Genomic DNA, 23,438 nt, shown 5'->3' on the forward strand with positions numbered 1-23,438 from the left:
AACAAAGAAGTAGTTTAAACTCGCTTGCTAAATGTTGGATAACAAAGGGCTTAAAGAAACACTTGCAAAACTCACTCATTCTTTACCTGTGTAGTTCACTATCTTATTCGTTATTCACGAAGATCGACTATTTTCAGGAAATGCATCCCTGAGCAGTTATAGAACTGTAAACTTAATGCATTTAGAAGCGAAGCCTATGGAAACATTAGAAAGCCCCAATTTATATGTATAAAGCAATGCAATCAATATAACCATTAAATCTTTTCATTTACAGTGCACTATAATATTTTCCATTATGTAGGAATCACTGTATGCATAGATTACTTAGAAGCAAGCCTAGGCAATTGCAAGGCACATACACATATGTACACTGGACCATTTCAGTTTATCTAGACAGAGAGAAAACCACAGTACACTGGTGAAAATCCACACAGACACAAATATGAACTCCACATAGCAACTGGGCTGAGAATCAAATCCAGATCCTCTGTGTTGTAACTGCTGGGCCACTCTGTTTTAGTTGTTGTTCTCCTCATTGAAAACAGTAAATTTGGAGTTTGTTTTGAAACAAATCAAGATTCCTGCATCCTTCTTAAAGAAAACTGCTTGCTTATATCTATGAAAGGTCCACAGATGTCTAGAGAAAGGTCCCATACTTGGGAGTCAAACTAAATTTTGTGTTTAAGTCAAACATTGAGAAAAATACATTTAGATTTATTGGTAGCGTACAAATTACCTGAAACCATCAGAAAAAAATGTGACTTTTCATTTACATTTTTTTTGTAACTTGTAAGGTTAGTAAAGTATCATGTATGTTCTTGATCTACAATGATAACACAGATGCTGATTACAAAACCCATTAAGATTTGAACCTAGCCCCACAAATGCAATGGGCTTATTGTTAGCATTAGTATCTTATTTATTAAATCAATGTTTCAATAGTAAATTAAAAAGTAGGTAATCAGACAAATCATTACCATGGATCTGACAGAAAACACATTGTAAAATTAAGCAATCTTCATATAGCAAAAAATAAATCTCTGCTGTGACGCATTCCAGTGATGATTATGAGGTACTGTTCAGTTACACGGAGGTCCCTTCAGCTGGTGGTGCTGGTTTGTTGTCATCTGGTTTCATCGCCGGGAAGAGCAACACTTCCTGTTTAAATATAGTTAATTAAATTAAATCACATGTGATTAGTGCACCTTCAAAACAACTAGACCATTGCACTTTAGGGACTATCAATCAGTAATTATTTCCTAATAGTTTATTTGTGTGAAGAGGAGGAAAAAATGTAAAAAGCAGTAAACACTAGCATTTGAGGTAAAGACTGTGTAAAATATAATACAAATTTTTAGCTAAAATGTTAAAGATTAATTTTGATTAAATTAGTTTTAAAAGAAACTAAATCCCCTGAGAGGGGAGTTGTGCAAGTCTTGATTGGCAGGGAGGCAAGAGTCACCTGTCAGAGCACACTCATTAATACTAAACATTAATATTTTAAAAAGCAACTGTGTACTCTGTGTAATTATTCTAGTATTTTGTCTTAAGAATTGATGATCTAGGATACATCGCTTCACACCAGTTTTTCTTTATCTTTATAAGTTTGACTTGTTGAGATGCATGCTTACAATCTAGGCTCAGTCTAGGCAAGTTCTTTACCTTAATGTTGTTCGAGTCAGTGAAGAACATTGCAAGACGGTCAATTCCCATGCCCCAACCTGCAGTGGGAGGCAGTCCATATTCTAGAGCAGTACAGAAATTCTCATCGATGAACATTGCTTCATCATCACCTTCTGCTTTTGCCTAAAAAAATGAACAGCCAGATAATAAGCAAGTAAGGGAGAAAGAAACATTATTGTTTAAAATATGTTTCATTATATATGTAGCACAACAGGAACAGACACACTTCTTTTTTAGGCTGCTCCCATTAGGGTTCCCCACAGTTGATTATCTTTTTCCATATCTTTCTGTCCTCTTCATCTACCTCCGTTACACCCATCACCTGCATGTCCTCTCTCACCACATCCATAAACCTTCTCTTAGGCCTTCCTCTTTTGCCTGGCAACACCATCCTTAACATCCTTCTCCCAATATACCCAGCATCTCTCCTCTGTACATGTTCAAACCAACGTAATCTCGCTTCTCTGACTTTGTCGCCCAACTGTCCAACCTGAACTGACCCTCTAATGTACTCATCTCTAATCCTGTCCATGCTCATCATACCCAATGCAAATCGTCTCCAACTCATATACTATAGCTGGTCTCACTACTGTCTTGTAGACCTTCCCTTTTCACTCTTGATGGGTGCCAGCAAGAGTAACAGGAACAGACACACTGAAAAATTTTAATACAGTATATAACTGAATAGAAGCCAGGAACAAGGTTCTAAACACCAAATATTGGATAAATATATGAACACAAAGTTCTGGCTTTGAATTGGACACAAAAACAGAAATAATACATAGCAGTTACACACATGTGCTATTTTTTAAAAAATAAAGAAAAAAAGGGATGAGGGGTTCCATCATTTTATGAAAGGATGAGTTATTGGTCAAACGGGAAGCCACAGCACACTCAACAATTTGAGAGGAACGGGTTAACAGAGAGGGAGAGAGAGAGAGAGAGAAATTATTAGTGTTTCCTAAACATGTTGCTGATGGATCGTTGCTTGACTTTGTAGAACGATTAGCCAAGATCATCCAAGAGTGAATTCTGTGGGACATGACATACCACCCTCTATTTGGCATCAGATTTATTGCAGCAATGAGTGTGCTGTATAAACAGAGGTATATCCTATTAGCAATCCTATGGACACATCACAGAGAGTGAGCTTTCATTTATATGGTAAGAATATATAATAAATATTCCCCACACAACCTGGGTAACAAACAAACAGATTACTGAAAAGCAAAGACACGTACAAGAAAGAGGAAGACAGACAAGCATGTGAGATGAAGGCACCATGGCACAAGTTTGAAATGTCAAAATGAAAATAATGGAGGTGGCTCAAGGATGCAATGATTTTCAGAGTTAATAGGGTGGGGGGTGCTGTGGCACTGTTTTATGCAATTGCAAAATTCAATTTCAGTGCCTCATCGCGTATTTGCTGTTATGGCAAGTATTGAATCAAATTTCTGTAAGAGTTACAAAGAAAATTTTATATCCAAAGACATGCAGGTTAGGTGCACTGGCGATTCTAAATTGTCCCTAGTGTGTGGGTGTGCGTCCTGTGGTAGGCTGGCGCCCTGCCCAGGGTTTGTTTCCTGCCTTGCGCCTTGTGTTGGCTGGGCTTGGCTCCAGCAGACCCCCATGACCCTGTAGTTAGGATATACACTGTGTGCACAATTATTAGGCAAGTGAGTATTTTGACCATATCATCATTTTTAATGCGTATATTCCAACTCCAAGCTGTATTAACTTGAATGCTTATTGGATTTAAGCACGTCAGGTGATGTGTATTTGTGTAATGAGGGAGGGTGTGGCCTAAGGAGATCAACACCCTATATCAAGGTGTGCAGAATTATTAGGCAGCTAGTTTTCCTCAGGCAAAATGGGCCAAAAAAGAGATTTAACTGACTCTGAAAAGTCAAAAATTGTAAAGTCTTTCAGAGGGATGCAGCACTTTTGGAATTGCTAAGATATTGGTGTGTGATCACAGAACCATCAAACATTTTGTTGCAAATAGTCAACAGGGTCGCAAGAAACGTGTTGAGAACAAAAGATGCAAATTAGCTGCCAAAGATTTGAGAAGAATCAAACGTGAAGCTACCAGGAACCCATTATCCTCCAGTACTTTCATATTCCAGAGCTGCAACCTACCTGGAGTGCCCAGAAGTACAAGGTGTTCAGTGCTCAAAGACATGGCCAAGGTAAGGAGGGCTGAAACCCAACCACCACTGAACAAGAAACATAAGTTGAAACGTCAAAACTGGGCCAAGAAATATCTGAAGACAGATTTTTTTCAAAGGTTTTATGGACCGATGAGATGAGAGTGACTCTTGATGGACCAGATGGATGGACCTGTGGATCAGTAATGGCACAGAGCTCCACTCCAACGTGGAGGTGGGGTACTGGTATGAGCTGGTATTTTTAAAGATGAGCTAGTTGGACCTTTTGCATTGAAGATGAACTCAAAATCAACTCCCAAACCTACTGCCAGTTTTTTGAAGACACTTTCTTCAAACAGTGATACAGGAAAAAGACCATGATTTTTATGCAGGCCAATGCTCCATCACTTGCATCGAAGTTCTCCACTGCGTGGCCAGCCAGTAAAGGCCTTAAAGATGAAGGAATAATGACATGGCCCCCCTTCCTCATCTGACCTAAACCCTATCGAGAACTTGTGGGCACTTCTTAAACGCTAGATTTACGGGGGAGAAAAACAATACACCTCTCTGAAGAGTGTCTGGGAGGCTGTAGTCACTGCTCCACAAAAAGCTGATCGTCAACAGATCAAGAAACTGACAGACTCCATGAATGGAAAGGCTTATGACTGTTATTGGAAAGAAGGGTGGCTATATTGGTCATTGATTGATTGATTTATTTTTTTTGAAATGTCAGAGATGTTTATTTGCAAATTTTGAGGTGTTTGTTTATTATTCTCACTATAACAGATGAAAATAAACAAGTGAGATGGGAAAATTTTCATTTTTCCTTTAGTTGCATAATAAATCTGCACACTAATAGTTGCCTAATAATTGTGCGCACATATGTATTCCCCTGATGATGTTCACACTCACATTTCTGTTGTGAAACATTCAGGTTTCAGGTTTATTAACATTTTGGATTGACTGATAGCACTGTGTTTGTTCCATATTAAAATTAATCCTCAAAAATACAACTTGCCTAATAATTCTGCACTCCCTGTAGCAGGTTGGATAATGGATGGATGGATGGATAGAAGTATAATAAGCCTAGATAAGGATGAATTCCTTCTCTTAATACTATTCTAAAGTGACTCAATAAATTTCAGTCTACTGATAGTGTAAAGGATGTGCTTGGTGAACCATTGACCACTGAAAGAAAACGAGAAAAATATCAAAACGGGGTGACATGCCGTAGAACGGAGCCTTCAATATTCAGCATGGTGCGTCAGTTTTAATCATTTCAAATTGGACCGTTCACAGAATTCTTCATTAAAGTGTGTTCCGTCACCCGTATAAAATACTACTAAAGCCTAATTTCCTAGGAACAAATTGCTATGCATCTCAACTTTTTTTTCGCAGATTACTAAGCTGTTAAATGACAACTGGGAAATGCTGAACAATTTGTAAACTCAATTAGAACAATGTATTGTTAATAGTAGAACTCGTATGAAAAAAGAAAAATTATTATAAAAAAAAAAAAAAAAATGTCATTTAAAGACCATGTACATAAACTGCATTAATTAATTATTTTTTGACAACTTTGTTCTGGCACCCTGAGTAAAGTGACCATTCATGCTATCCTTTCAAAAACCAAACCATATCCTTGCACTGCACTAGTTATAAAAAAGAATTTATTTTTCCCTGCAGTTTAAGATGGAGGTGTTAAGGATTCATATTCTGAATACCCTTTCTAAAGATCTAAACATAGATAAGTGTGATGACAAAAGTATTGACATACAAAAATGGAAAATGTAAACAAAAATCTAAACTAAAAAAATAGGTAGCCTTACCAGGTTAACACTGCTCAAACAGAAGTTCAATTACTTGTGATTGTGCTTTGCACACAATTGATAAAAGGTTTCAGAGTTCAAATGGGTCTCTTATGGATTCAAACAAACTTATTATGTTAAGTGGATAGCCAACATTGAATTGGCTGGGTGAGTGAGGATGTACAGGGCGGCCCACGAAAAAGTAGCCTGCCTCCCTGGCGAAAAAAGGCGCCCTTCCATAAAGAAAGAAAGAACTTGAAATGCAAAAATCTTTACTCACTCTTTACAGAAAGTGCTAAAAATAATCTCCTTGTGCGTCAATGCATTTTTGGGCGTACCTTAACATGTTGTCATATACACGACACAACTCTGGGGCGCCAATGCTCCGAATTGCATTACGAATATTGCCTTTCAACTGGTATAAAGTTCTCGGGTTATTAGCGTACACTTTTCCCTTCAAATTGCCCCACAGATAAAAGTCATAAGTGCTTAAGTCCGGCGATCTCGGCGGCCACAATCCTTTGGTGACAATCCTGTCTTCTGTAAATGTCTCCCGATTTCATGACAGTGACACATGTGACGTGTGACAAGTCGTACCGTCCTGTTGGAAGAAGGTGTACTCGCGTTCTTCCAGCGTCAACTGTCCGCAAAATTCCTCAAAAATTCCCATATACACGTTCGTGTTCACTGTTGTCTGAAAAAACATGGGGCACACAATCCGTTCAAGGAAGGCGGGGTACTTTTTCGTGGGCCACCCTGTATAAACTGGTGTCTTATTCAGGATTGATATCCGATTTGCATCTGCTTCTGGCAGTAGAGACTCTGGTTTAATACAACTATGCACCGGCAAAAACTGTTTTATGAAATGAATGCATGGATGGAAAAGCAAAGCACTTCTCCCTCCTCAATGCAAAAAAAAAACACTTCACTTTAGTATTCTAGTGATGAAGGGTTTGTTCAAATTATATCAGATCAACAGTGTTATAAAGATTCTTAATTCCCAAATTAAAATGAAAGCTTCTGTGTAATGCTTTAAATGACTAATTACTGCAAGAGTTGTATATGTGTTTTGTACCATTCTTTAAGTGTAAATGTAAAAGCAATGCAACATTAAGACTTCCAGACTTCAAATTCATTGAGAAACATAATGTTAACAAATTATATTAATAAAATAGCTACATCCCACAATCAAGTCTTTCTACAAACATGTGAAAAAGGGCAAACCTTGTAAATGGTATAAACTGTTTTATGTGCCTACAGTGTTTTACAATCATCTTAGGTGCAAATATGACAGATATCAGGGATACCCTTGTGTTATTTTGACAAAGTGCATTCAAATTCCTATCCTGTGGAATAGGAATTGACATATAAAACACACATATTATAGATTCTCATGTGGTTCTACAGTATTTGAATTGACAGTACTCCCCTGCAGTTCCTCTAATTATGAAACAAGTACCACAAGTCAGTATATCTGTGCAGGAAAAAAGCTTTATTTTTAACTAAATATGGTGTAAACTGTTATTTGGACCATGTACAACATTAAACATTTACTGAGTTTAGGTGACAGAAGTTAAAACAGAAATGTTGTTCCAGCACTCACCTTGGCTTGCTGCTCAAAGAGCTCTCTTTGTCTAATGGGGTCATTCAGCTCAGTGTATGCATTACAGATTTCCTTTTTCATTACAAAGAGCTCAAATCGTTCAGTCAATCCCTTCTGGGATCTGTGCCTAACAAGAGGTAAATACAAAGCAGCATTTAATCATAATGTAGGTTTGGGTCACAGAAATTAGAAAGTATAAATACATTCCATATCAAGGTGCCAGAACAGACCACAAAGGTAATTGTAAAATATTAAGGTCCCAAAAAAGATGGGACACTGTGTACAATGTGAATAAAAACAGACTGTAATGAGTTGCAAATATCATAAACCCATATTTTATTCACAATAAAACATGGAAAACATATCAAATGTAGAAAGTGAGGCATTTTACTATTTCATGAAAAATATTAGCTCCTTTTAAATTTGATGATGTGCAACACATCTCAAAAAAGTTGGGACGGGGAAACAAAAGGCTGGAAAAGTAAGTGATGTTAAAAAGAAACAGCTGGGGGAACATTTTGCAACTAATTTGTTAATTGACAACAGGTCAGTAACATGATTGGGTATAAAATAACATCTTAGAGAGGCACAGTCTCTGAGAAGTAAACATGGGCAGAGGTTCACCAATCTGCAAAAAACTGCATCGACAAATTGTGGAACAATTTCAGAATTATCTCATCATTTACAGTACATATAATATCATAAAGATTCAGAGAGTCTGGAGAAATCTCTGTGTTCAAGGGACAAGGCCAAAAATCAGAATTGATAATAATAATAATAATAATAATAATCCCTCAGGCGGCACATCCTTTACAAACTGGCATGATTATGTTATGGAAATCACTGCACAGGCTCAGGAACACTTCCAGAAATCATTCTCTGTGAACAAAGTTCACCATGCAATCCACAAATGCAGGTTAAAGTTCTATCTTGCAAAGAAGAAGCCATATGTGAACATGATCCAGAAATGCTGCTGTCTTCTCTTAGCCAATGTTCATTTAAAATGGACTGAGGTAAAGTGGAAAACTATTCTGTGGACAGAAGAATCGAAATTTGAAATTCTTTTTGGAAATCATAGACACTGCATCCTCTGGACTAAAGAGAAAATGGACCATCTGGCATGTTATCAGCACTCAGTTCAAAAGCCTGGATCTCTGATGGTATGGGGGTACATTAGTGCCTATGGAATTGGCAGCTTGCACATTTGGAAAGACACCATCAATGCTGAAAGGTATATACAGGTTTAGAACAACATATGCTCCCATCCAGATGATGTCTTTTTCAGGGAAGGCCTGGCATATTTCAGCAAGACATTACCATGGCTTCATAGTACAAAAGTGTAGGTGCTGAACTGGCCTGTCTGAAGTCCAGACCTTTCACCAAGTGAAAACATGAAAAATACGGCAACGATGACCCAGTACTGTTGAGCAGCTAGAATCACATATCAGACAAGATAGGACAACATTCATCTCCCAAAAGTCCATCAATTGGTCTCTTCAGTTCCCAGACAATTACGGAGTATTGTTAAAGGAAGAAGGGATGATTCACAATGGTAAACAAGGCCCTGTCCCAACATTTTTGAGACATGTTGCTGCTATCAAATTATAAATGACCATTATTCTTTTCTTAAAATGGTACATTTTCTCAGTTTAATATTTAAAGGTTGTCTATGTTCTATTGTGAATAAAATGTGGGCTTATGAGATTTGAAAATTGTTGCATTCTACTATTTACATTTTGCACAGCGTCCCAACTTTTTTGGAATTGGGGTTGTATATTGTTATTGTAGGTTTTACTGTTGTTTTGTAAAATTGTGTATGCAAAAAAAAAATCTGATTTATTAATTGGTCATGCAACACCTCTATACAAAGATTAATATAAAAGTGGATGTGAAAATAAAAAAAAAACCAGAGAAAATCATCTACTGGACCCCAAGTTTTGAATGCTGCAGTCTTGAACAACAAAGTAACAGTAGCATTTTAACTAAGTGGGAAAGCATGCTCTGCTTTCAGCTAGATAAAAGTATCCAAATATCAGTCTCAAATTTAAGACCTTTCTGTTATTTTTTTTTATCATAGCACTTTATATAACCTGAAAACATAAGCAGAGGTCTGTTTGCCAAGGAGCATAACAGTTTTCAGTTATCCCATTTTGCTAATGTCCTTCTGTGACAGAAAATTCAAAAAAAGGATGAAAGACACACTAAAAGTGGCAAAACCCGGTAAGTTTCTGTTAAGCTAGGGAACATTTAAGCATTTATTTAACTTCATTATTTTAAAATAAATTACATAAATAAGGGTATTGATTAATTTACCAAATAATAATAAATCGCAATATTTTAAAAAGTCCCCGTCTCAGAAACTGGACTTTCATGATTTGCTTACATTGACAGCATTTATCCTTAACAAAACTACATGGCAAATTAATCTTTTCAAGAAATACACTGCTCAGGGGAACACTTAGTCATCACAGTCTAACACCAAGTCAGTTAAGCTTTAAGGGTATTAAGCTGTCCAGTTAGGAAGTATACTTATTGTGAATCAACTTCACCTGCTTTGGTGCAAATGAAAGTCACAACAGGTGTACTGGAGAGGCAGAGAGACAATTGCTCTCCCCTTATCCTTCCTGATTACAGATATAGTATGTAATATGAAAGCCACTGTTAAGTATAATATTTATTAACCTATTAAGATTGAGCAGAGGTGTTGCATTTGACCTGCCATGCAAACAGCACAATTCCCCCAGTTTTCTGTATAAAACATGTGTTTTGCTTTTGCAGAAACAAAGATATTTGAAAATCTTCTCATTATTTAACAAAACCAAAAAAGGGATCTAATTGCAAATGTTTACATTAAAGTACACTGCATGTGTTCAGTTTCAACAGTGTATTATGAATAACATTTTTGGTGATAGAAAAGAGGAGGATGATACTTTTTAAAAGAAAAAATATAGTATGCTGTACGAATGCAAAAATGATCTGAAATATTACTCTTCACTTGGACCTGATGTTCTACAGCAACAGCCTTTCCACACTTCTGCTGATCATCATTTTATTTTTTATGTGCTTAGCAAAAAGTCATGAAATCAGTCAACTCTTAAATGTCTGACATACCTGCATACCTTTCTTGCATAGCAAAATCACTTTATCACTAAATTTTAGGAGTAACTAATATTTATTACTTAATTGTTAACTTGTAAAGTGAAAAAATGTCAATCAGAAAGCTTGTGTTATCAGGCTCTACCCAATTACAGGACAGAATACTAGCAGACTATATATTTTTACATTTCCCACAGCCTGATATTTTTTGAGTAGATTTTTTTTTTTTTTTGCAAGAAAAAAACGTGTGTGTGTGTGTGTGTGTGTGTATCATACCAGTTTGGGTCCACTAAATTATTTGCATATGCAAATTAAGAACAGCCTCTATCACCCTTTCTTACTCTAATACATTAACATATAATGAAAACACACTAACAGTCTAATATATTTCAAACATTTGCATTTCTTCCCATTGTGCTTCTTGAGAGTTACATGTAGCAGGTGAGATGGGACACTTACCACATTTCTTATAATTGCTTAGGTATGTTAAGGATTGTGATGGTGAAGGTATCACAAGCTGAAAAAATGCATTTAATCTGCAAACTGAAAAACACTTTTCTACACTTCTCTAAAGAAAATTTTTTGATTGCATTAAAAGGATCAATGCTAAAGCTAAAAAAAAAAAAAAAATTCATCCATATTTTATGTAAACTCTTTAACTCTTGTAGTCTCCTTAGCATTATGTTTACTTCTGGAAAAACAATTCAAATACATTAAGTATTTTCTTGATGTAAAAAAAAATTCATTGTGTAACAGAAACATGTATAGTAAATATCAAAATGTCAACATAAATACATCAGGAAATGTATGTCTACTGTCCACTACTGTACTCATGCTGATTGTCTTTTATGTGACATGTTTTGTAACAGTCACCAAAGCACAGCCTGACGTTGCAATTGGGACTGTCACTTGAGCATGAGAGAGTAGAATATGACAGCACCTCGTGTTATTGTAGTCTACCACAGTGCAAGGATTAGTCACTTCCACATATCCCCCGACCCAAACAATAGCTGCTGTATTGTGAACAGTGCTTAGGTGGCTAACACCTTTCAACTAGATTGCAATTATTATGCCTTTATGTCACACACCTTACTTGCACCATGGTAAAACCTTCAAACAATGGTATTCACCAGGCATCAGTCATGGTGGTTCAGGAGTTCAGTGCTGTATGTATCAGTTTCACTATCTGTGTCAACGTGCGATGACCAATTTACACTGTCATCATAATCACCTGATTCAACTAATGGTTCAGTTTCAGTTTGTTCTAAAACTGAATGATTTCATGATTTTTTGCAGCATAATGTTATTTTATCAACTATATGGCAGCAGAATACTGTCTAGAGTTATTCAGGCTTTACACAGTAAATTGGATTATTAAAACTCACCACAAGTTAATTAGCCTTAAATACATTGAATTCTGAGCCTGAGTCACACTTAGGAATAACACCAGGGAGGGTAATGATTACACTGTATGATTAAGAATGTATTATTTACAACCTATTACATGTTAAAATGAAAATTTTAATGTAATATAGTTAAAATGGGAACACATCTTAGTTATACGTGTTCAAGTTTTGGCAAAATGTGAACTACAAAAATGGAAAAACTGGCACATGCCTTCAATCCCTGAGTGTTTTCACTCTGGCATCATTCTGACTGAAGATATAAGCAGAATTCCACTCACCATTTAGCTAATGGGCTCATAATCTGAGGATGATCACAGATGAAAGTTGGGCTGATACAGGTAACTTCAAGGAACTCGCCAACAAGCTAAAATGTTAATTACAAAATTAAAAAACAAAGATTGACATAACAGCATTTTCATTTTACTTTTAAACTGAAGGCAACTTAATTTCTATATTAACCATACCTTATCAAGCAAACGGGACGTGGTTCTTGGCATAGGACACTCAACTCCTTTCTGAGCACAAAGATCATCAAAAAATTTGCGAGTCTCTGAATGGCAGAAAAGATTAAATAAGAGGGCTGAGTTTTTTTCAAAATAATCCATTTATTAGCTTACTTAGTTGATTAAACATAAATGATTTTACTGTGAGAAGATTCAGCATGTACGGATGTACAAAACATCAAAGATACAGTGGATTGCACCTACTTGCTGAAGGATAATCAGACACATAGTTTTATTTTGAATATTCTGATGAATACAGATAAAAAAAAGACAACAACAATTTTGTTTACTTGGGGGAACACCAGAGAAACTATAAGTAAATTTTAGAATTGAGTAAAACTTAAAAGAAATAAAAGTTCCAAAAGAAATATTTTGTATTATCTAACTCTATAATGAAATATTTAACTAAACTAAGCAAAATAATGTGTTCACAAATGGTATTTATAGTTCCATCAAACGTTTTTAAAATAAGCTACATAAACAAAATTAATAATAGTAGCATGTTTTCACTTATAAATTGTACAAGTTTAGGTGGGAAGTAAATGACTTTTAATCCACAATTCAATAACAAACAAAAAAACTGAAACAATTGCAGAATTTTAACTTAACATTAAGTAGTAGCTTAAGACAAGTAGGGAAATATATTGAAATATTATTAGTAGTGCAATGGTTTTTCACTTCATATGCAATCGGCAAATTCACTTAAAAGTACCCAATATTTTCATGAAACAAAGAATGTGAAACTCATGTACTCCCAGGAGTTTGGTCATTTATACTCTTAATGCTACAGAAATTGGAGGTCTTTGTCTTTCAGAGAACCCCCAACCAACCGAACATAAATTAGTTTACTAAAGTGCCTTGAAACCGCATTTTAACACGTCATCCTCTTTACTTTCATTCTCGTCTTAGTAAATAACAGAGGAGTGTTTGTGAATCAGACAGATCTGTGTGACTGATGGGTACTGATGTTTGCAACTCTCAACTGAACTAATCACACAAGGAATGAATATATGAAAGATTGCTATTTCAATTAAGAGTCCTTGAACGTTTAGAAATCTCTTTTAATCACTGCTTTATCAATTTTACAACTGCAAGTTTAATTATCCACTTGGACTTACAGTGCCCTGAAATTTGTATATGGAAATTGAAATATTTTGAAAAAACAGGGTTTTTGAGATTTAAATGCTTTTAGCTTGTAACATAAAAATGAGGAGGGAATTTTAATTTATTTTTTAGGTAGATTATTTTTTAAATTTATAATTAGCCTAAACCTACTAAAAGGTTTATTTGGCATCATCATGAGCCATGTAGCACTATTTGGTGCAAGCTTCTTCTTTCCTGAAGCAAGAAAGTAAAACATATTAGAGGAGTCCTTTCCAGGTATACTATGCTTAAAGAACCTTTAACAAAGCAAAGAGAGAACAAAGGTTTAACAAATCACCAAGCATTTTCAATTCTTTATCAGTCACATCAAAGTGGAACAACTTTTGAAGTTTCCATCATCTAATGGGAGCGCTTGACTGAACACTTCTGTTAGCGATGTACCATGTGTAACTGTCTTACATCACAAGTCATGGAAAGTACCACCTAAACAAGAGCGATTTTTACCACCTGAATAATCAGATGAAGGAACATGCTACATATAAAAATAATAATAAACTTTAGGTCAATATCTACCCATGCATTTTACAGTATGAACCCACTTACTCTATCACAAGGTTGCAGGGAGCCAAAGACTTCTTAAGCAGATGCACACACTAGACAGAGACAATTGTTAATGGACGAAACTCATTTAAGCATTTTTCACAACTAATATACTGTTGGTGACCTTGTTTCTAATGCCTTAATGCATGACCCAGAAGTACTTCCAGTGTCCCGAAACAACTCTGGCTTGTGAGCACTTCTGGGCAAGGTTTTTTGTGGCATTTGCTTGGTCTGCGTCTTTTGTAGTATGAGGCACGTTGGCACAGTGGTTAGCACTGCTGCCTCACAGATCAGATCCCATTTTTGGCCATAATAATCAGTCATGCATAGCTGATAGACACTTCCCCAGCCCTCTGGGACACTTAAAAGACCATTTTACCATTAGAGGCCACTCGAAACTAATTAGTTCAGTTGCTCTTTCCCCAAAGATTTTATTGCATTTCATGGAGTTCGGTGAAGTTCACAATTATTTCTCTGATTTCGTCTAACTCATGTCAAAGCGAACTCTGTGTAGTTTGTGCATCACTAGCAGAGAACAACCCAGGAAGAACACCATTAGTAAGTATACCAACTTATTCAATTTGGAAGAACAATAAAATGGTGTTATGATGGAAATATCTATATATCTTACAGTTTGCCTATAGTTGCTGCTTGGTTGACCAGCTTACTTAGCCCCTGGAAGTTTGCAGTTTTGTAGTCCTTATTGCTAATTCATATCAAATGAATATCTGACATTGTAAAAGGTAAGCCACACAAAATAAGAAAATTAAAAATAGTTTACTTCATATAATGAAAGAAGGTATAGCTAACTGCTTATGCAATGTATTTTAAACTTGACTGGTAGCACAATCCATACAAATTCTGTAAAACTTTTACATAAACAGAATCAAGATTCTCATCTATAAAAATATCAGTAAATGATAATGAAAAAGAAAACAGAGGAGCAAGACTGCTAGAATGTTATTAAAATATTTGGTGTACAGGTAAAATTCTGTTACAAAGAATATCTTTACAACAAAGTATTTTTACGGTCGCAACAGTTTCCCCATATGACACAAGTCTATAGAAATCTCGTTACTACGAAGTACATTCAGCAGAAACTTTCATTACAACAAAGTGCTCAAAAGACCTTGAAATGCCTGAATGAATCATCTACAGAGCATTTAGTTCTGTGGCCGCAGCTCAGTTGTGCACAGCGATCCCCAAACAGAAACACTGTATTTTTTTTTCTTTCTTTGAACTTTCCTTGTACTGTTTTTTTTTTGCCCTTTTTGTTTCCTGCGGTTTTCAGTGATACCTTTTGCTTATTGCCCGTCAACATTTGAAAAACATCCATTGGAATTTAACTCATTGTCACCCTCCTATAGAAACAGCAGACACAAAAAAACAATAACAGTTCAGAGTATTAGGGAAAAAAAACATTACATTTTTACAGCTCTCGATTGCGGCAAAAAGAAAAAAGATGTTGCCAGTGAATTTGGAATTCCGCCATCGACACCGTCAACTTTCTTAAAAGACTGAGCAAAAAAAGAAAAAAAAATCTCGGTTTGCAAACATATGTGAACTGCTACATCTGAAGACGTCGAAAAAGCAGTTATGTGGTTCAGTGATGCTCGTTCAAGAAACATTCCTATTAATGCGGCACTCATTCAAGAAAATGTGAGGTTTGATCTCCTCTCTCACCCCCAGAGGCTTGGTAAAATCCACCTACTCTCTCAACTCTCTACTTTCAGTACTGCCATCATTCTGATCTGCTTTACTCATCTGAGACCTGGACCCTTCTGGTCCGGGATCTCCGAGTCCTGGAAACATTCTATAGGAGATGCCAATCAAAAATCTTGAATATCACCCTTCTTGACCACTTGCACAATGAGACCATTCAACAGAGAGCCACTAGCAGGTGGTCCAGTGAACAAGTCATCAGAGAATCATGGCTGAGATGGTATGGGTATGTGGTAAGAATGGATCCATCCCGAATCCCCAAGCCCTTGCTAAAAAGACACTGACCACTGGATTAGTAAATCAAATGTATAGCGCCCAAAAACACTTGGGTTAACCAGATCGAAACAGAGGCAAAACACATTCGGCTCACTATCAGTGTCTTGAATTCAGCTGCGCAAAATTGGCCACAATGGAAAGAGTTCTACTAAGATTTATCCATGTTGGCCGTCACAGCAGCAGCAAGGCTGCCCTACAATCTTAGGGGGCGCATAGCTGAGACTAGAGTGAATGAATGACTGACTACTAGGGTTCCAATTCTAGGACTAGAACTATTTGGAACCTTAAAAAAAAAGTACAGAGCCTCTGTGAGATGCTCCTTATCCATGCATGCATTTTTTTTTTTGCTATTTTGATTTGCATTAATTTTGTGTGTGGCTGGTAACACCACTGTTTTCATTGCTCCAGTTCCCAATAAAAATTGAAAGTATGACTTGAAAATATTGTGTGCTGCAGGGATAAACAACTTTTACAAAAATGATTTCTCATTCAGTAAAGTTATTTTTTCATCAGGTGACAAAAAACAAGACTATTTCAATAACACCTAAACCCAAACTTCAGAAAGTATGCTAATCTATTAATATATTGTGTAAGTGTTGTTCAAATTAATTAGATGACCTTATAGTCATTTATATGGAAGATCTCATTACTAATCTAATAAAATAAAAAATGTAAGCCTCCGAATAACAGGATACATGAAGAGTGCATCATCATTTGCAACATATTTCATGTTGCATAAATTAACAGAATGAAATTTTCATCAATGCAGGCTAAGGAAAGGAATAATAAACACTACTATGAAACAAAGGATTTACAAAATGTGAGGTCAGATCCCCGTGTATTTAAGAGCCACTATCAAAAATAGCTTACCATCACTGTCAAAAGTTTCTGTTGGAGGGAATTTGACTCCCAGTTCTTTTTCAAGGTCATACACCATGCTCACTCTTCTAAAAGGGGGGGTGAAGTCAATTTCAAAGCATTCTCCTTCAGGTCCATCTGGATGATATTTCAGTTTATATCCACCTGTAATGTGCTTGACCATTCCTAAAGAGCACAGAGATAAAATATTTCTTTTTACACTACATCATGTATCTTTTGAGAATGAGAAAAAATGCAGGAGTGGGTTTTAGAAACTAAAATAAAGTTAACAGGGAATACCATCTCACATTAAGGAGATAGCTGGCAAAGTGCTAGACTGCATGTTCATTCCCTACTATCAAGTCAATTTACCGTTCAGTTCTTGAAATATAATGTATGCAGGTACCCTAGTAAATATGCATTGCCTCTAAAAAACATATTCATGGGTGTAATCAATTTAAAAGAAACTATATAAAAATAATAAAGAAGAGAAAGAGTAATCAATGAGTTAAAAAATAAAAAATTAAGTGAGTTCCTTCCATCAATCCATTTTCTAACCATCTTAATTCAGTTAAAAAATTGTGAACAGCTGGTGCCTATCCTGGAAGCAAGATAGAAGCAAACCCTGGGTAAGGAACCAGTACATCACAGGGTCCACTTGCACACCACATATACTTGCCCCATACTGGGCCAATTAAGGGTAGTCAATTGATTTTTAAATGCAAGTGTTTGGAATATCAAGTGGAAACTAGAGTAACTGGAACTAAAAATGTAAGGCAGCCGTACTAATAATTGCAACACCGTGCCACTCCACATTTGCAGGATGATCAACCAAGTTATTCACACCAAAACTATTCAATTAGTGCTCAATCAAATTAGATTACCGGAAAGAAGCTTCTCTGTAATCTCCATAAGATCATTGTAATCTGCATAAGCCATGTAGAATTCACAAGTGGTAAACTCTGGATTGTGGGTAAGGTCAATCCCCTCATTTCTAAATTGCCGTCCCACTTCATAGACTCGGTCAATTCCACCAACCACCAACATCTGAAGAAATACAGACACAAGTCAAGTAACTGAGCCAATATTATGAAAAGCAGTTATTCAGGATTTATCAAAAAGATTTTAAAAACTGGTATTTTTATTTGACATATCCATATCTTAACAATAAAGAAATCTCTATGGCATACCTTGTGGTATAGCTCAGGAGCAATTCTCATATACAGATTCATATCCAGCTCATTATGATATGTAACAAATGGCCGAGCCACTGCACCCCCAGGAATGAGATTCATCATTGGTGTCTCAATCTTCAAAAAAGGGAAAAAAAAACAGCTTTTTGTTTAAATCTCATTTATTCTAAAAAGGGCCAAACATTACTGGATAGCATTTGGTACAAGCAGGAACCTACACTGGGGAAGGGAAGAGCACACTCATTTACACACTTATTTAAAGATGAGTGATTTAGTGTTACTAATGAAACTATGCAACACTAAACCCCTAAGAACCAACAGAACACTGGCGTAGGCACAGGGAGAATGTGAAAACTTAAGAGATGAGTCTGGACCATCCTTTAAACCAAGAACTGTGTTAGAATGGATCTTTTTGAAATATAATAATATTAGCCAAACAGTTGTATTGCTTTAAGTATAATATTGTACATAAGTGGCTGTCATCTTTATATAGAGCACTTCCCACTTCAATCAATCCCATGTACATAGCAGTGGGGACAGTGCAATGCAAGTTAGGCCTGAGGTTTGAATTAAGGCCTGTATTTCACTCACACCTCATAATTGTGTCAAGACTTATCTTGAATACAACAGTGAACACAGTCACAAAATCTCAATACTGCTGGAATATTTATTTGGATATTTTATTTTAATCTCTAAAATAAATTTATATGGTCTTCCTTATAGATCTGCCAGATTCAGACTCCAGTACCTGATATTGCAAATAAGTGGATTGTATAAGGGATAGATGGATAGAATTTATAATTATTTATTTATTTATTTTTTACTATTTGGGCCTTCATTAAACTTCCAATAGATCTCCTATAATTTCCTTTTCTTACCCCTAACTATTAATGAATAAAATTGTACAGAAGTTCCTGAACAAACCAAAAGGTTGTAAACACCTGTTGAAAAAAATCGTCAAAAAAGGCAAAGATAAGACTTAACCTTAAAAGTTTAGCTTAAAAATCTCTCTCCATCTAAACCAAAGACATGCACACACTTTTCATTACACAAGAAGTTAAATAAAAAAAAAAGAGAAAAATGATATTTGGTGTTATTTGTTCAAGAATTTGTATAGATATGTTTAATGTTGTTTTTTCATTTATTTATTACTAGCAGTCCCCCTGCGGCTCCACCCACGTAGCAATGAAACGGGACAAACTTTAAAAATTAATAAAAAAATGAAAAGAAATGTAGTTCCGGCCAAGCGGAAGGTACGTACACTGCAAAGTTAAACATTGGCACTGTATCTGATTGTGTTCACCTCTGACGGGAAAAAACATCTACCACATGGGGAGAAAAACACGTGGCCGTGATATCTCTGGTAATCAGCAGCTACCCTCTAAAACACACATACAGTGCATCCGGAAACTATTCACAGCGCATATGTAGATAATGTCTGTTGAATGAACAGGTATCGCTAGATAAGTGGAGGCAAGGTACGCTCCAACATGTGGTGAGAGGTAGACCGACTCAAATGGATGCTGGAGTTTGAGTGTGGATGACCCTGCCCTCCACGGCCCGCAGACTCTCTCTCAGTTTCGCACAAATAAATCATTACCACAAGCAAACTATGATAGCCCGATGAGAGAAGTCACAAAATCAACCGGAATGTTCAATCAAATTATACAAAAAACCCGATCTAAATCCTTTATGTAGTTCTTTCATGCAAATTGGACAGATATACAGACAAACATTGGATTATATATATATATATATATATAGTGAGCTGGAGGGCCGATCGCACCCCAAATAGAGACAGACGCCCCTGGGAAAACCAAAAACCCTGAAACACTGACTACCCTCACATTGCTCCTTATCCTTGCACTATAACGCGTTAAACAAGCCTCGCACGGTACTCCGCTGACTTATGAGCCTTACGTAGCGCCTGTCAGTTTTGGAATTGTTTCCTTTTATCTCTCTCTCTGCTCCTAGCGGAACCATCATCTCTGACTTGTCATGGAGCACGTTTAAGCTCATGTGTTTGCAGTGTTTGAATAAAAATCCTTGTTTCTACAACCTCCTGTGTCTCTGTGCAAATCTGTGACCCAAGCGCGACTATATATATATATATATATATATATATATATATATATATATATACACACACATATACATATATATATATATATATACACACACACATATATATATATATATATATATATATATATATATATATGTATATATATATATATATATATATATATATACATATATACATATATATATATATATATATATATACATATATATATATATATATATATATATATATATATATATATATATATATATATATATATATATATATATATATATATATATATATACATATATATATATATATATATATATATATATATATATATATATATATATATATATATATATATATATATATATATATATATATATATATATATATATATATATATATATATATATATATATATCATACCACCGAAATAAGTACGTACATCGGTTTCGGTTAGCGCAGGGAAGCCGCCTACTGAATTTTGTAAAGATGGGGCCATAAATAAAATTTAACATGGCGGACGTTGTCGACCGTTATGCGTAGAATTTCAAAATGAAACCTGCTTAACTTTTAAAAGTAAGCTGTAAAGAATGAGCCTGCCAAATTTCAGCCTTCTACCTACATGGGAAGTTGGAGAATTAGTGATGAGTGAGTCACTCAGTCAGTGAGGGCTTTGCCTTTTATTAGTATGGATATATATATACATACACACACACATATATATACTTTGCTTTTTCTGTTTTTCTAAGATAATTTTGATTAACTCACCTCTAAGAAGCCTAGCTGGTCCAAAAAACTTCGCAGGTAAGAAATAATCTTGGCACGGACAATAAACTTCTGCCTAACAAAGTCATTCAGGATCAGATCCAAATACCGCTGTCTGTATCGTGTCTCCTGCAAGGTAGGGAAAGATCATTAGGTCAGTGGGACAAGCAGCAAGCACACAACACAATAAAAAATGAAAACAATGCTTCCAACTAAGTGGCATATTTTTTATTGACCATAACAAATGATAAAACCTGACGTGAAGCATCAATGTTGTAGATAATAAAAAAATGGAATTAACTTTGTAAATCTTACTCACCTTATCCTTAAGCCCAAAATGGAGATGTGGCAGCATATGTAAGCATGGAGATAATAAGGTCATCTCACTAGGAATAATACTGAGCTCTCCCTTTTTTGTTTTGCCTGGATTTCCCCGTACTCCTATGACATCACCACGTCGTAATTTTGAATTTATGTGAACAAACTCCTGTTCAGATTTATAGTTTCTAATGTGAAAGATGGAAAACATAAATAAGTCATTCTTAAATAAGTTATACTTGATGAACAGTAAAGATTTATGTATAGTACATTTCTCTAGTCACAAGAATTCTCTACACTTCATAAAACAATAGTATAGCATGCCATTGTTTTAAAGGTTTTTTGACACACAAAGCAAAGGAAATACATTACATTTAAAGATATATAATCCCTTCTAGAACAAAGCTGTCCACAACTAATTAAAAGGCTGGATAAGAACATTCCATATAGTTTCGTAGTTCGCTTAAATAACAATAATAATAAAAAGAATACAGATATAGATAGTGCTTACACTATACCAGGTGTCATTTGGACGATTCCTATTCAATTCCTTGAGATAAACAAAGTTGAACTGATAAGTCCAAAATTTCATTAATTACAAAAATATCAGACTTCAGCCATAAAAAGATATTCAATCATTTAACAAATTATAGGTAGTCAAAATTAAGATCAGTGTCAATAGAATAAATAGAGATGTGGCATAAAACATTCAGAAACCAAATGCCAATATTTGAACTCATGTCCTGGAAAATGACCAATCTTCTAACATGTTACATAAGAGTTTGCTTAGCTCTTTTCTCTTTGTGTTGCATGTTGGATGCCTATATGGTCACAGCAGAGTCAAATTAAGAATAGCAAAGAAAGTGACTGAGTGGCAAGGGTCCTAGAAAAAATGAGGACTGAAAGTAATTGTTGGAAAATCAAAGGTCATAGTTAGTTGCAGTGTAGAGAGGTAAGATACACTGGGTTTAGACCTAAAGAAGGCATACAACTTGAAATACTACAACCCAACAGTGGCCAAGAAGTGGAAGTAAGTTAGAAAATAAAAGGAGCATGAAAGAAATAGTAGGTGGTGCCTGGAGTGGTATGTGATAAAATTATGCCAAGTAAAATAAAGATCTTATTTAACAACAATATTGCCACTTTAATGTATACAGCAGATAAGGAAAAGAGAGGAAGAGTTTTGTGAGGAGTTAAATTATGTAACAGGCTGTTTCAATTTACCCTCCCACATAGGTTATTCTAATCTTCAACTCATATAGTTTAGATCCTTTTGTGAAACTTGTAACGTATTATTTATATCTCATTTTAGATTCACCTTTTTCTTGTATACGGTGACAAGCTGCCAACATCAAAGGTGTGTATAATTAATATCTAAAGTGGCCTTTTACATTTATACAATAGCTAAACTAATACCCTTAAACATACATTATTAGGTAACATGCTAATGCCTGTTAAACAGCTTACAATGGGAGTAACTGTTTTTAAATTTTTTTTCGACATTTATAAATTAAAAAATTATTTAAAAAAAATCAATAATAATGGTAAAAAAGTTGATTGATATTACTGCCCAAAAACAAAACTAAACATGCTATACCTTCTTTTATACAGCTTTTATAGTAAAATACCAAAAGTTATCAAAGACCAAGGTATTTAATTATGACAGTGCTATTATTAGGTTATATAAACTCACATACCTAGAGTTAGCCATAACTTGTAGCTTAACTCCTTCACCACGCAGATCATAGAAAAGTAGCTTGGCTCCTGATGCACGTTTAGCATGAATGCGACCTATGGAAACAGATACTATTTGACCTCAAACTATACTGAAACACTGAAAACTATTACTTTTCTGTGTTTCACATTGTAGAGCTGATCCTTATAAAGTTGAAAAAAATAAATAAATAAACAATACCTGCCACATTAAGGGTAACATCTGTAAGGTGATCTCCTGGCTCCAAATGTTTGTACTTGTCAATAAACTCAGTAAGCGATAAATCTACATGAAACTTGTGTGGATAGGGGTCCTCTGCAGTGCCCTTCAGCAACTGGATAGCTTGAGTGCGGATCTTATAATATTGCTGAAAAAGGGAAACAAAGAAAAAAAAAAAAAAAAAAAGACCATGAAAATAAAGCAAAAATATACTTGCGACTGTCACCATCCTAATTTCAAACCTTCCAAATAAATAAAAATATAAGATGATCCTACAATGAGTTCTAATTTGGGAAAAACTAAAACAAAATAAATAATTAATGTTGAATGAATAATGAAGAAGGGG

At 35.3% G+C, this 23,438-nt stretch overlaps 1 protein-coding gene across 2 annotated transcripts in view; it reads right to left on the reverse strand.

The window, feature by feature from the left end:
* Positions 1-366: 366 nt before the first annotated feature.
* kars1 (lysyl-tRNA synthetase 1) overlaps positions 367-23,438 on the reverse strand; it is a 40,823-nt gene continuing 17,751 nt past the window's right edge. For both annotated transcript variants that reach the window (XM_039763340.1, XM_039763339.1), the window contains 12 exons: positions 23,075-23,240; positions 22,857-22,950; positions 21,161-21,347; positions 20,845-20,970; positions 17,997-18,116; positions 17,691-17,853; positions 16,819-16,992; positions 12,208-12,293; positions 12,022-12,107; positions 7,242-7,368; positions 1,663-1,806; positions 367-1,158 (listed from right to left, as the gene is read on the reverse strand). In XM_039763340.1, coding sequence (XP_039619274.1) covers positions 1,084-1,158; positions 1,663-1,806; positions 7,242-7,368; positions 12,022-12,107; positions 12,208-12,293; positions 16,819-16,992; positions 17,691-17,853; positions 17,997-18,116; positions 20,845-20,970; positions 21,161-21,347; positions 22,857-22,950; positions 23,075-23,240 — 1,548 coding nt within the window. In that variant the 3' untranslated portion in view covers positions 367-1,083. The remainder of the gene's footprint in view (positions 1,159-1,662; positions 1,807-7,241; positions 7,369-12,021; positions 12,108-12,207; positions 12,294-16,818; positions 16,993-17,690; positions 17,854-17,996; positions 18,117-20,844; positions 20,971-21,160; positions 21,348-22,856; positions 22,951-23,074; positions 23,241-23,438) is intronic.

The sequence above is a fragment of the Polypterus senegalus genome, chromosome 9 (assembly GCF_016835505.1).
Source record: "Polypterus senegalus isolate Bchr_013 chromosome 9, ASM1683550v1, whole genome shotgun sequence".
Lineage (NCBI taxonomy): Eukaryota > Metazoa > Chordata > Cladistia > Polypteriformes > Polypteridae > Polypterus > Polypterus senegalus.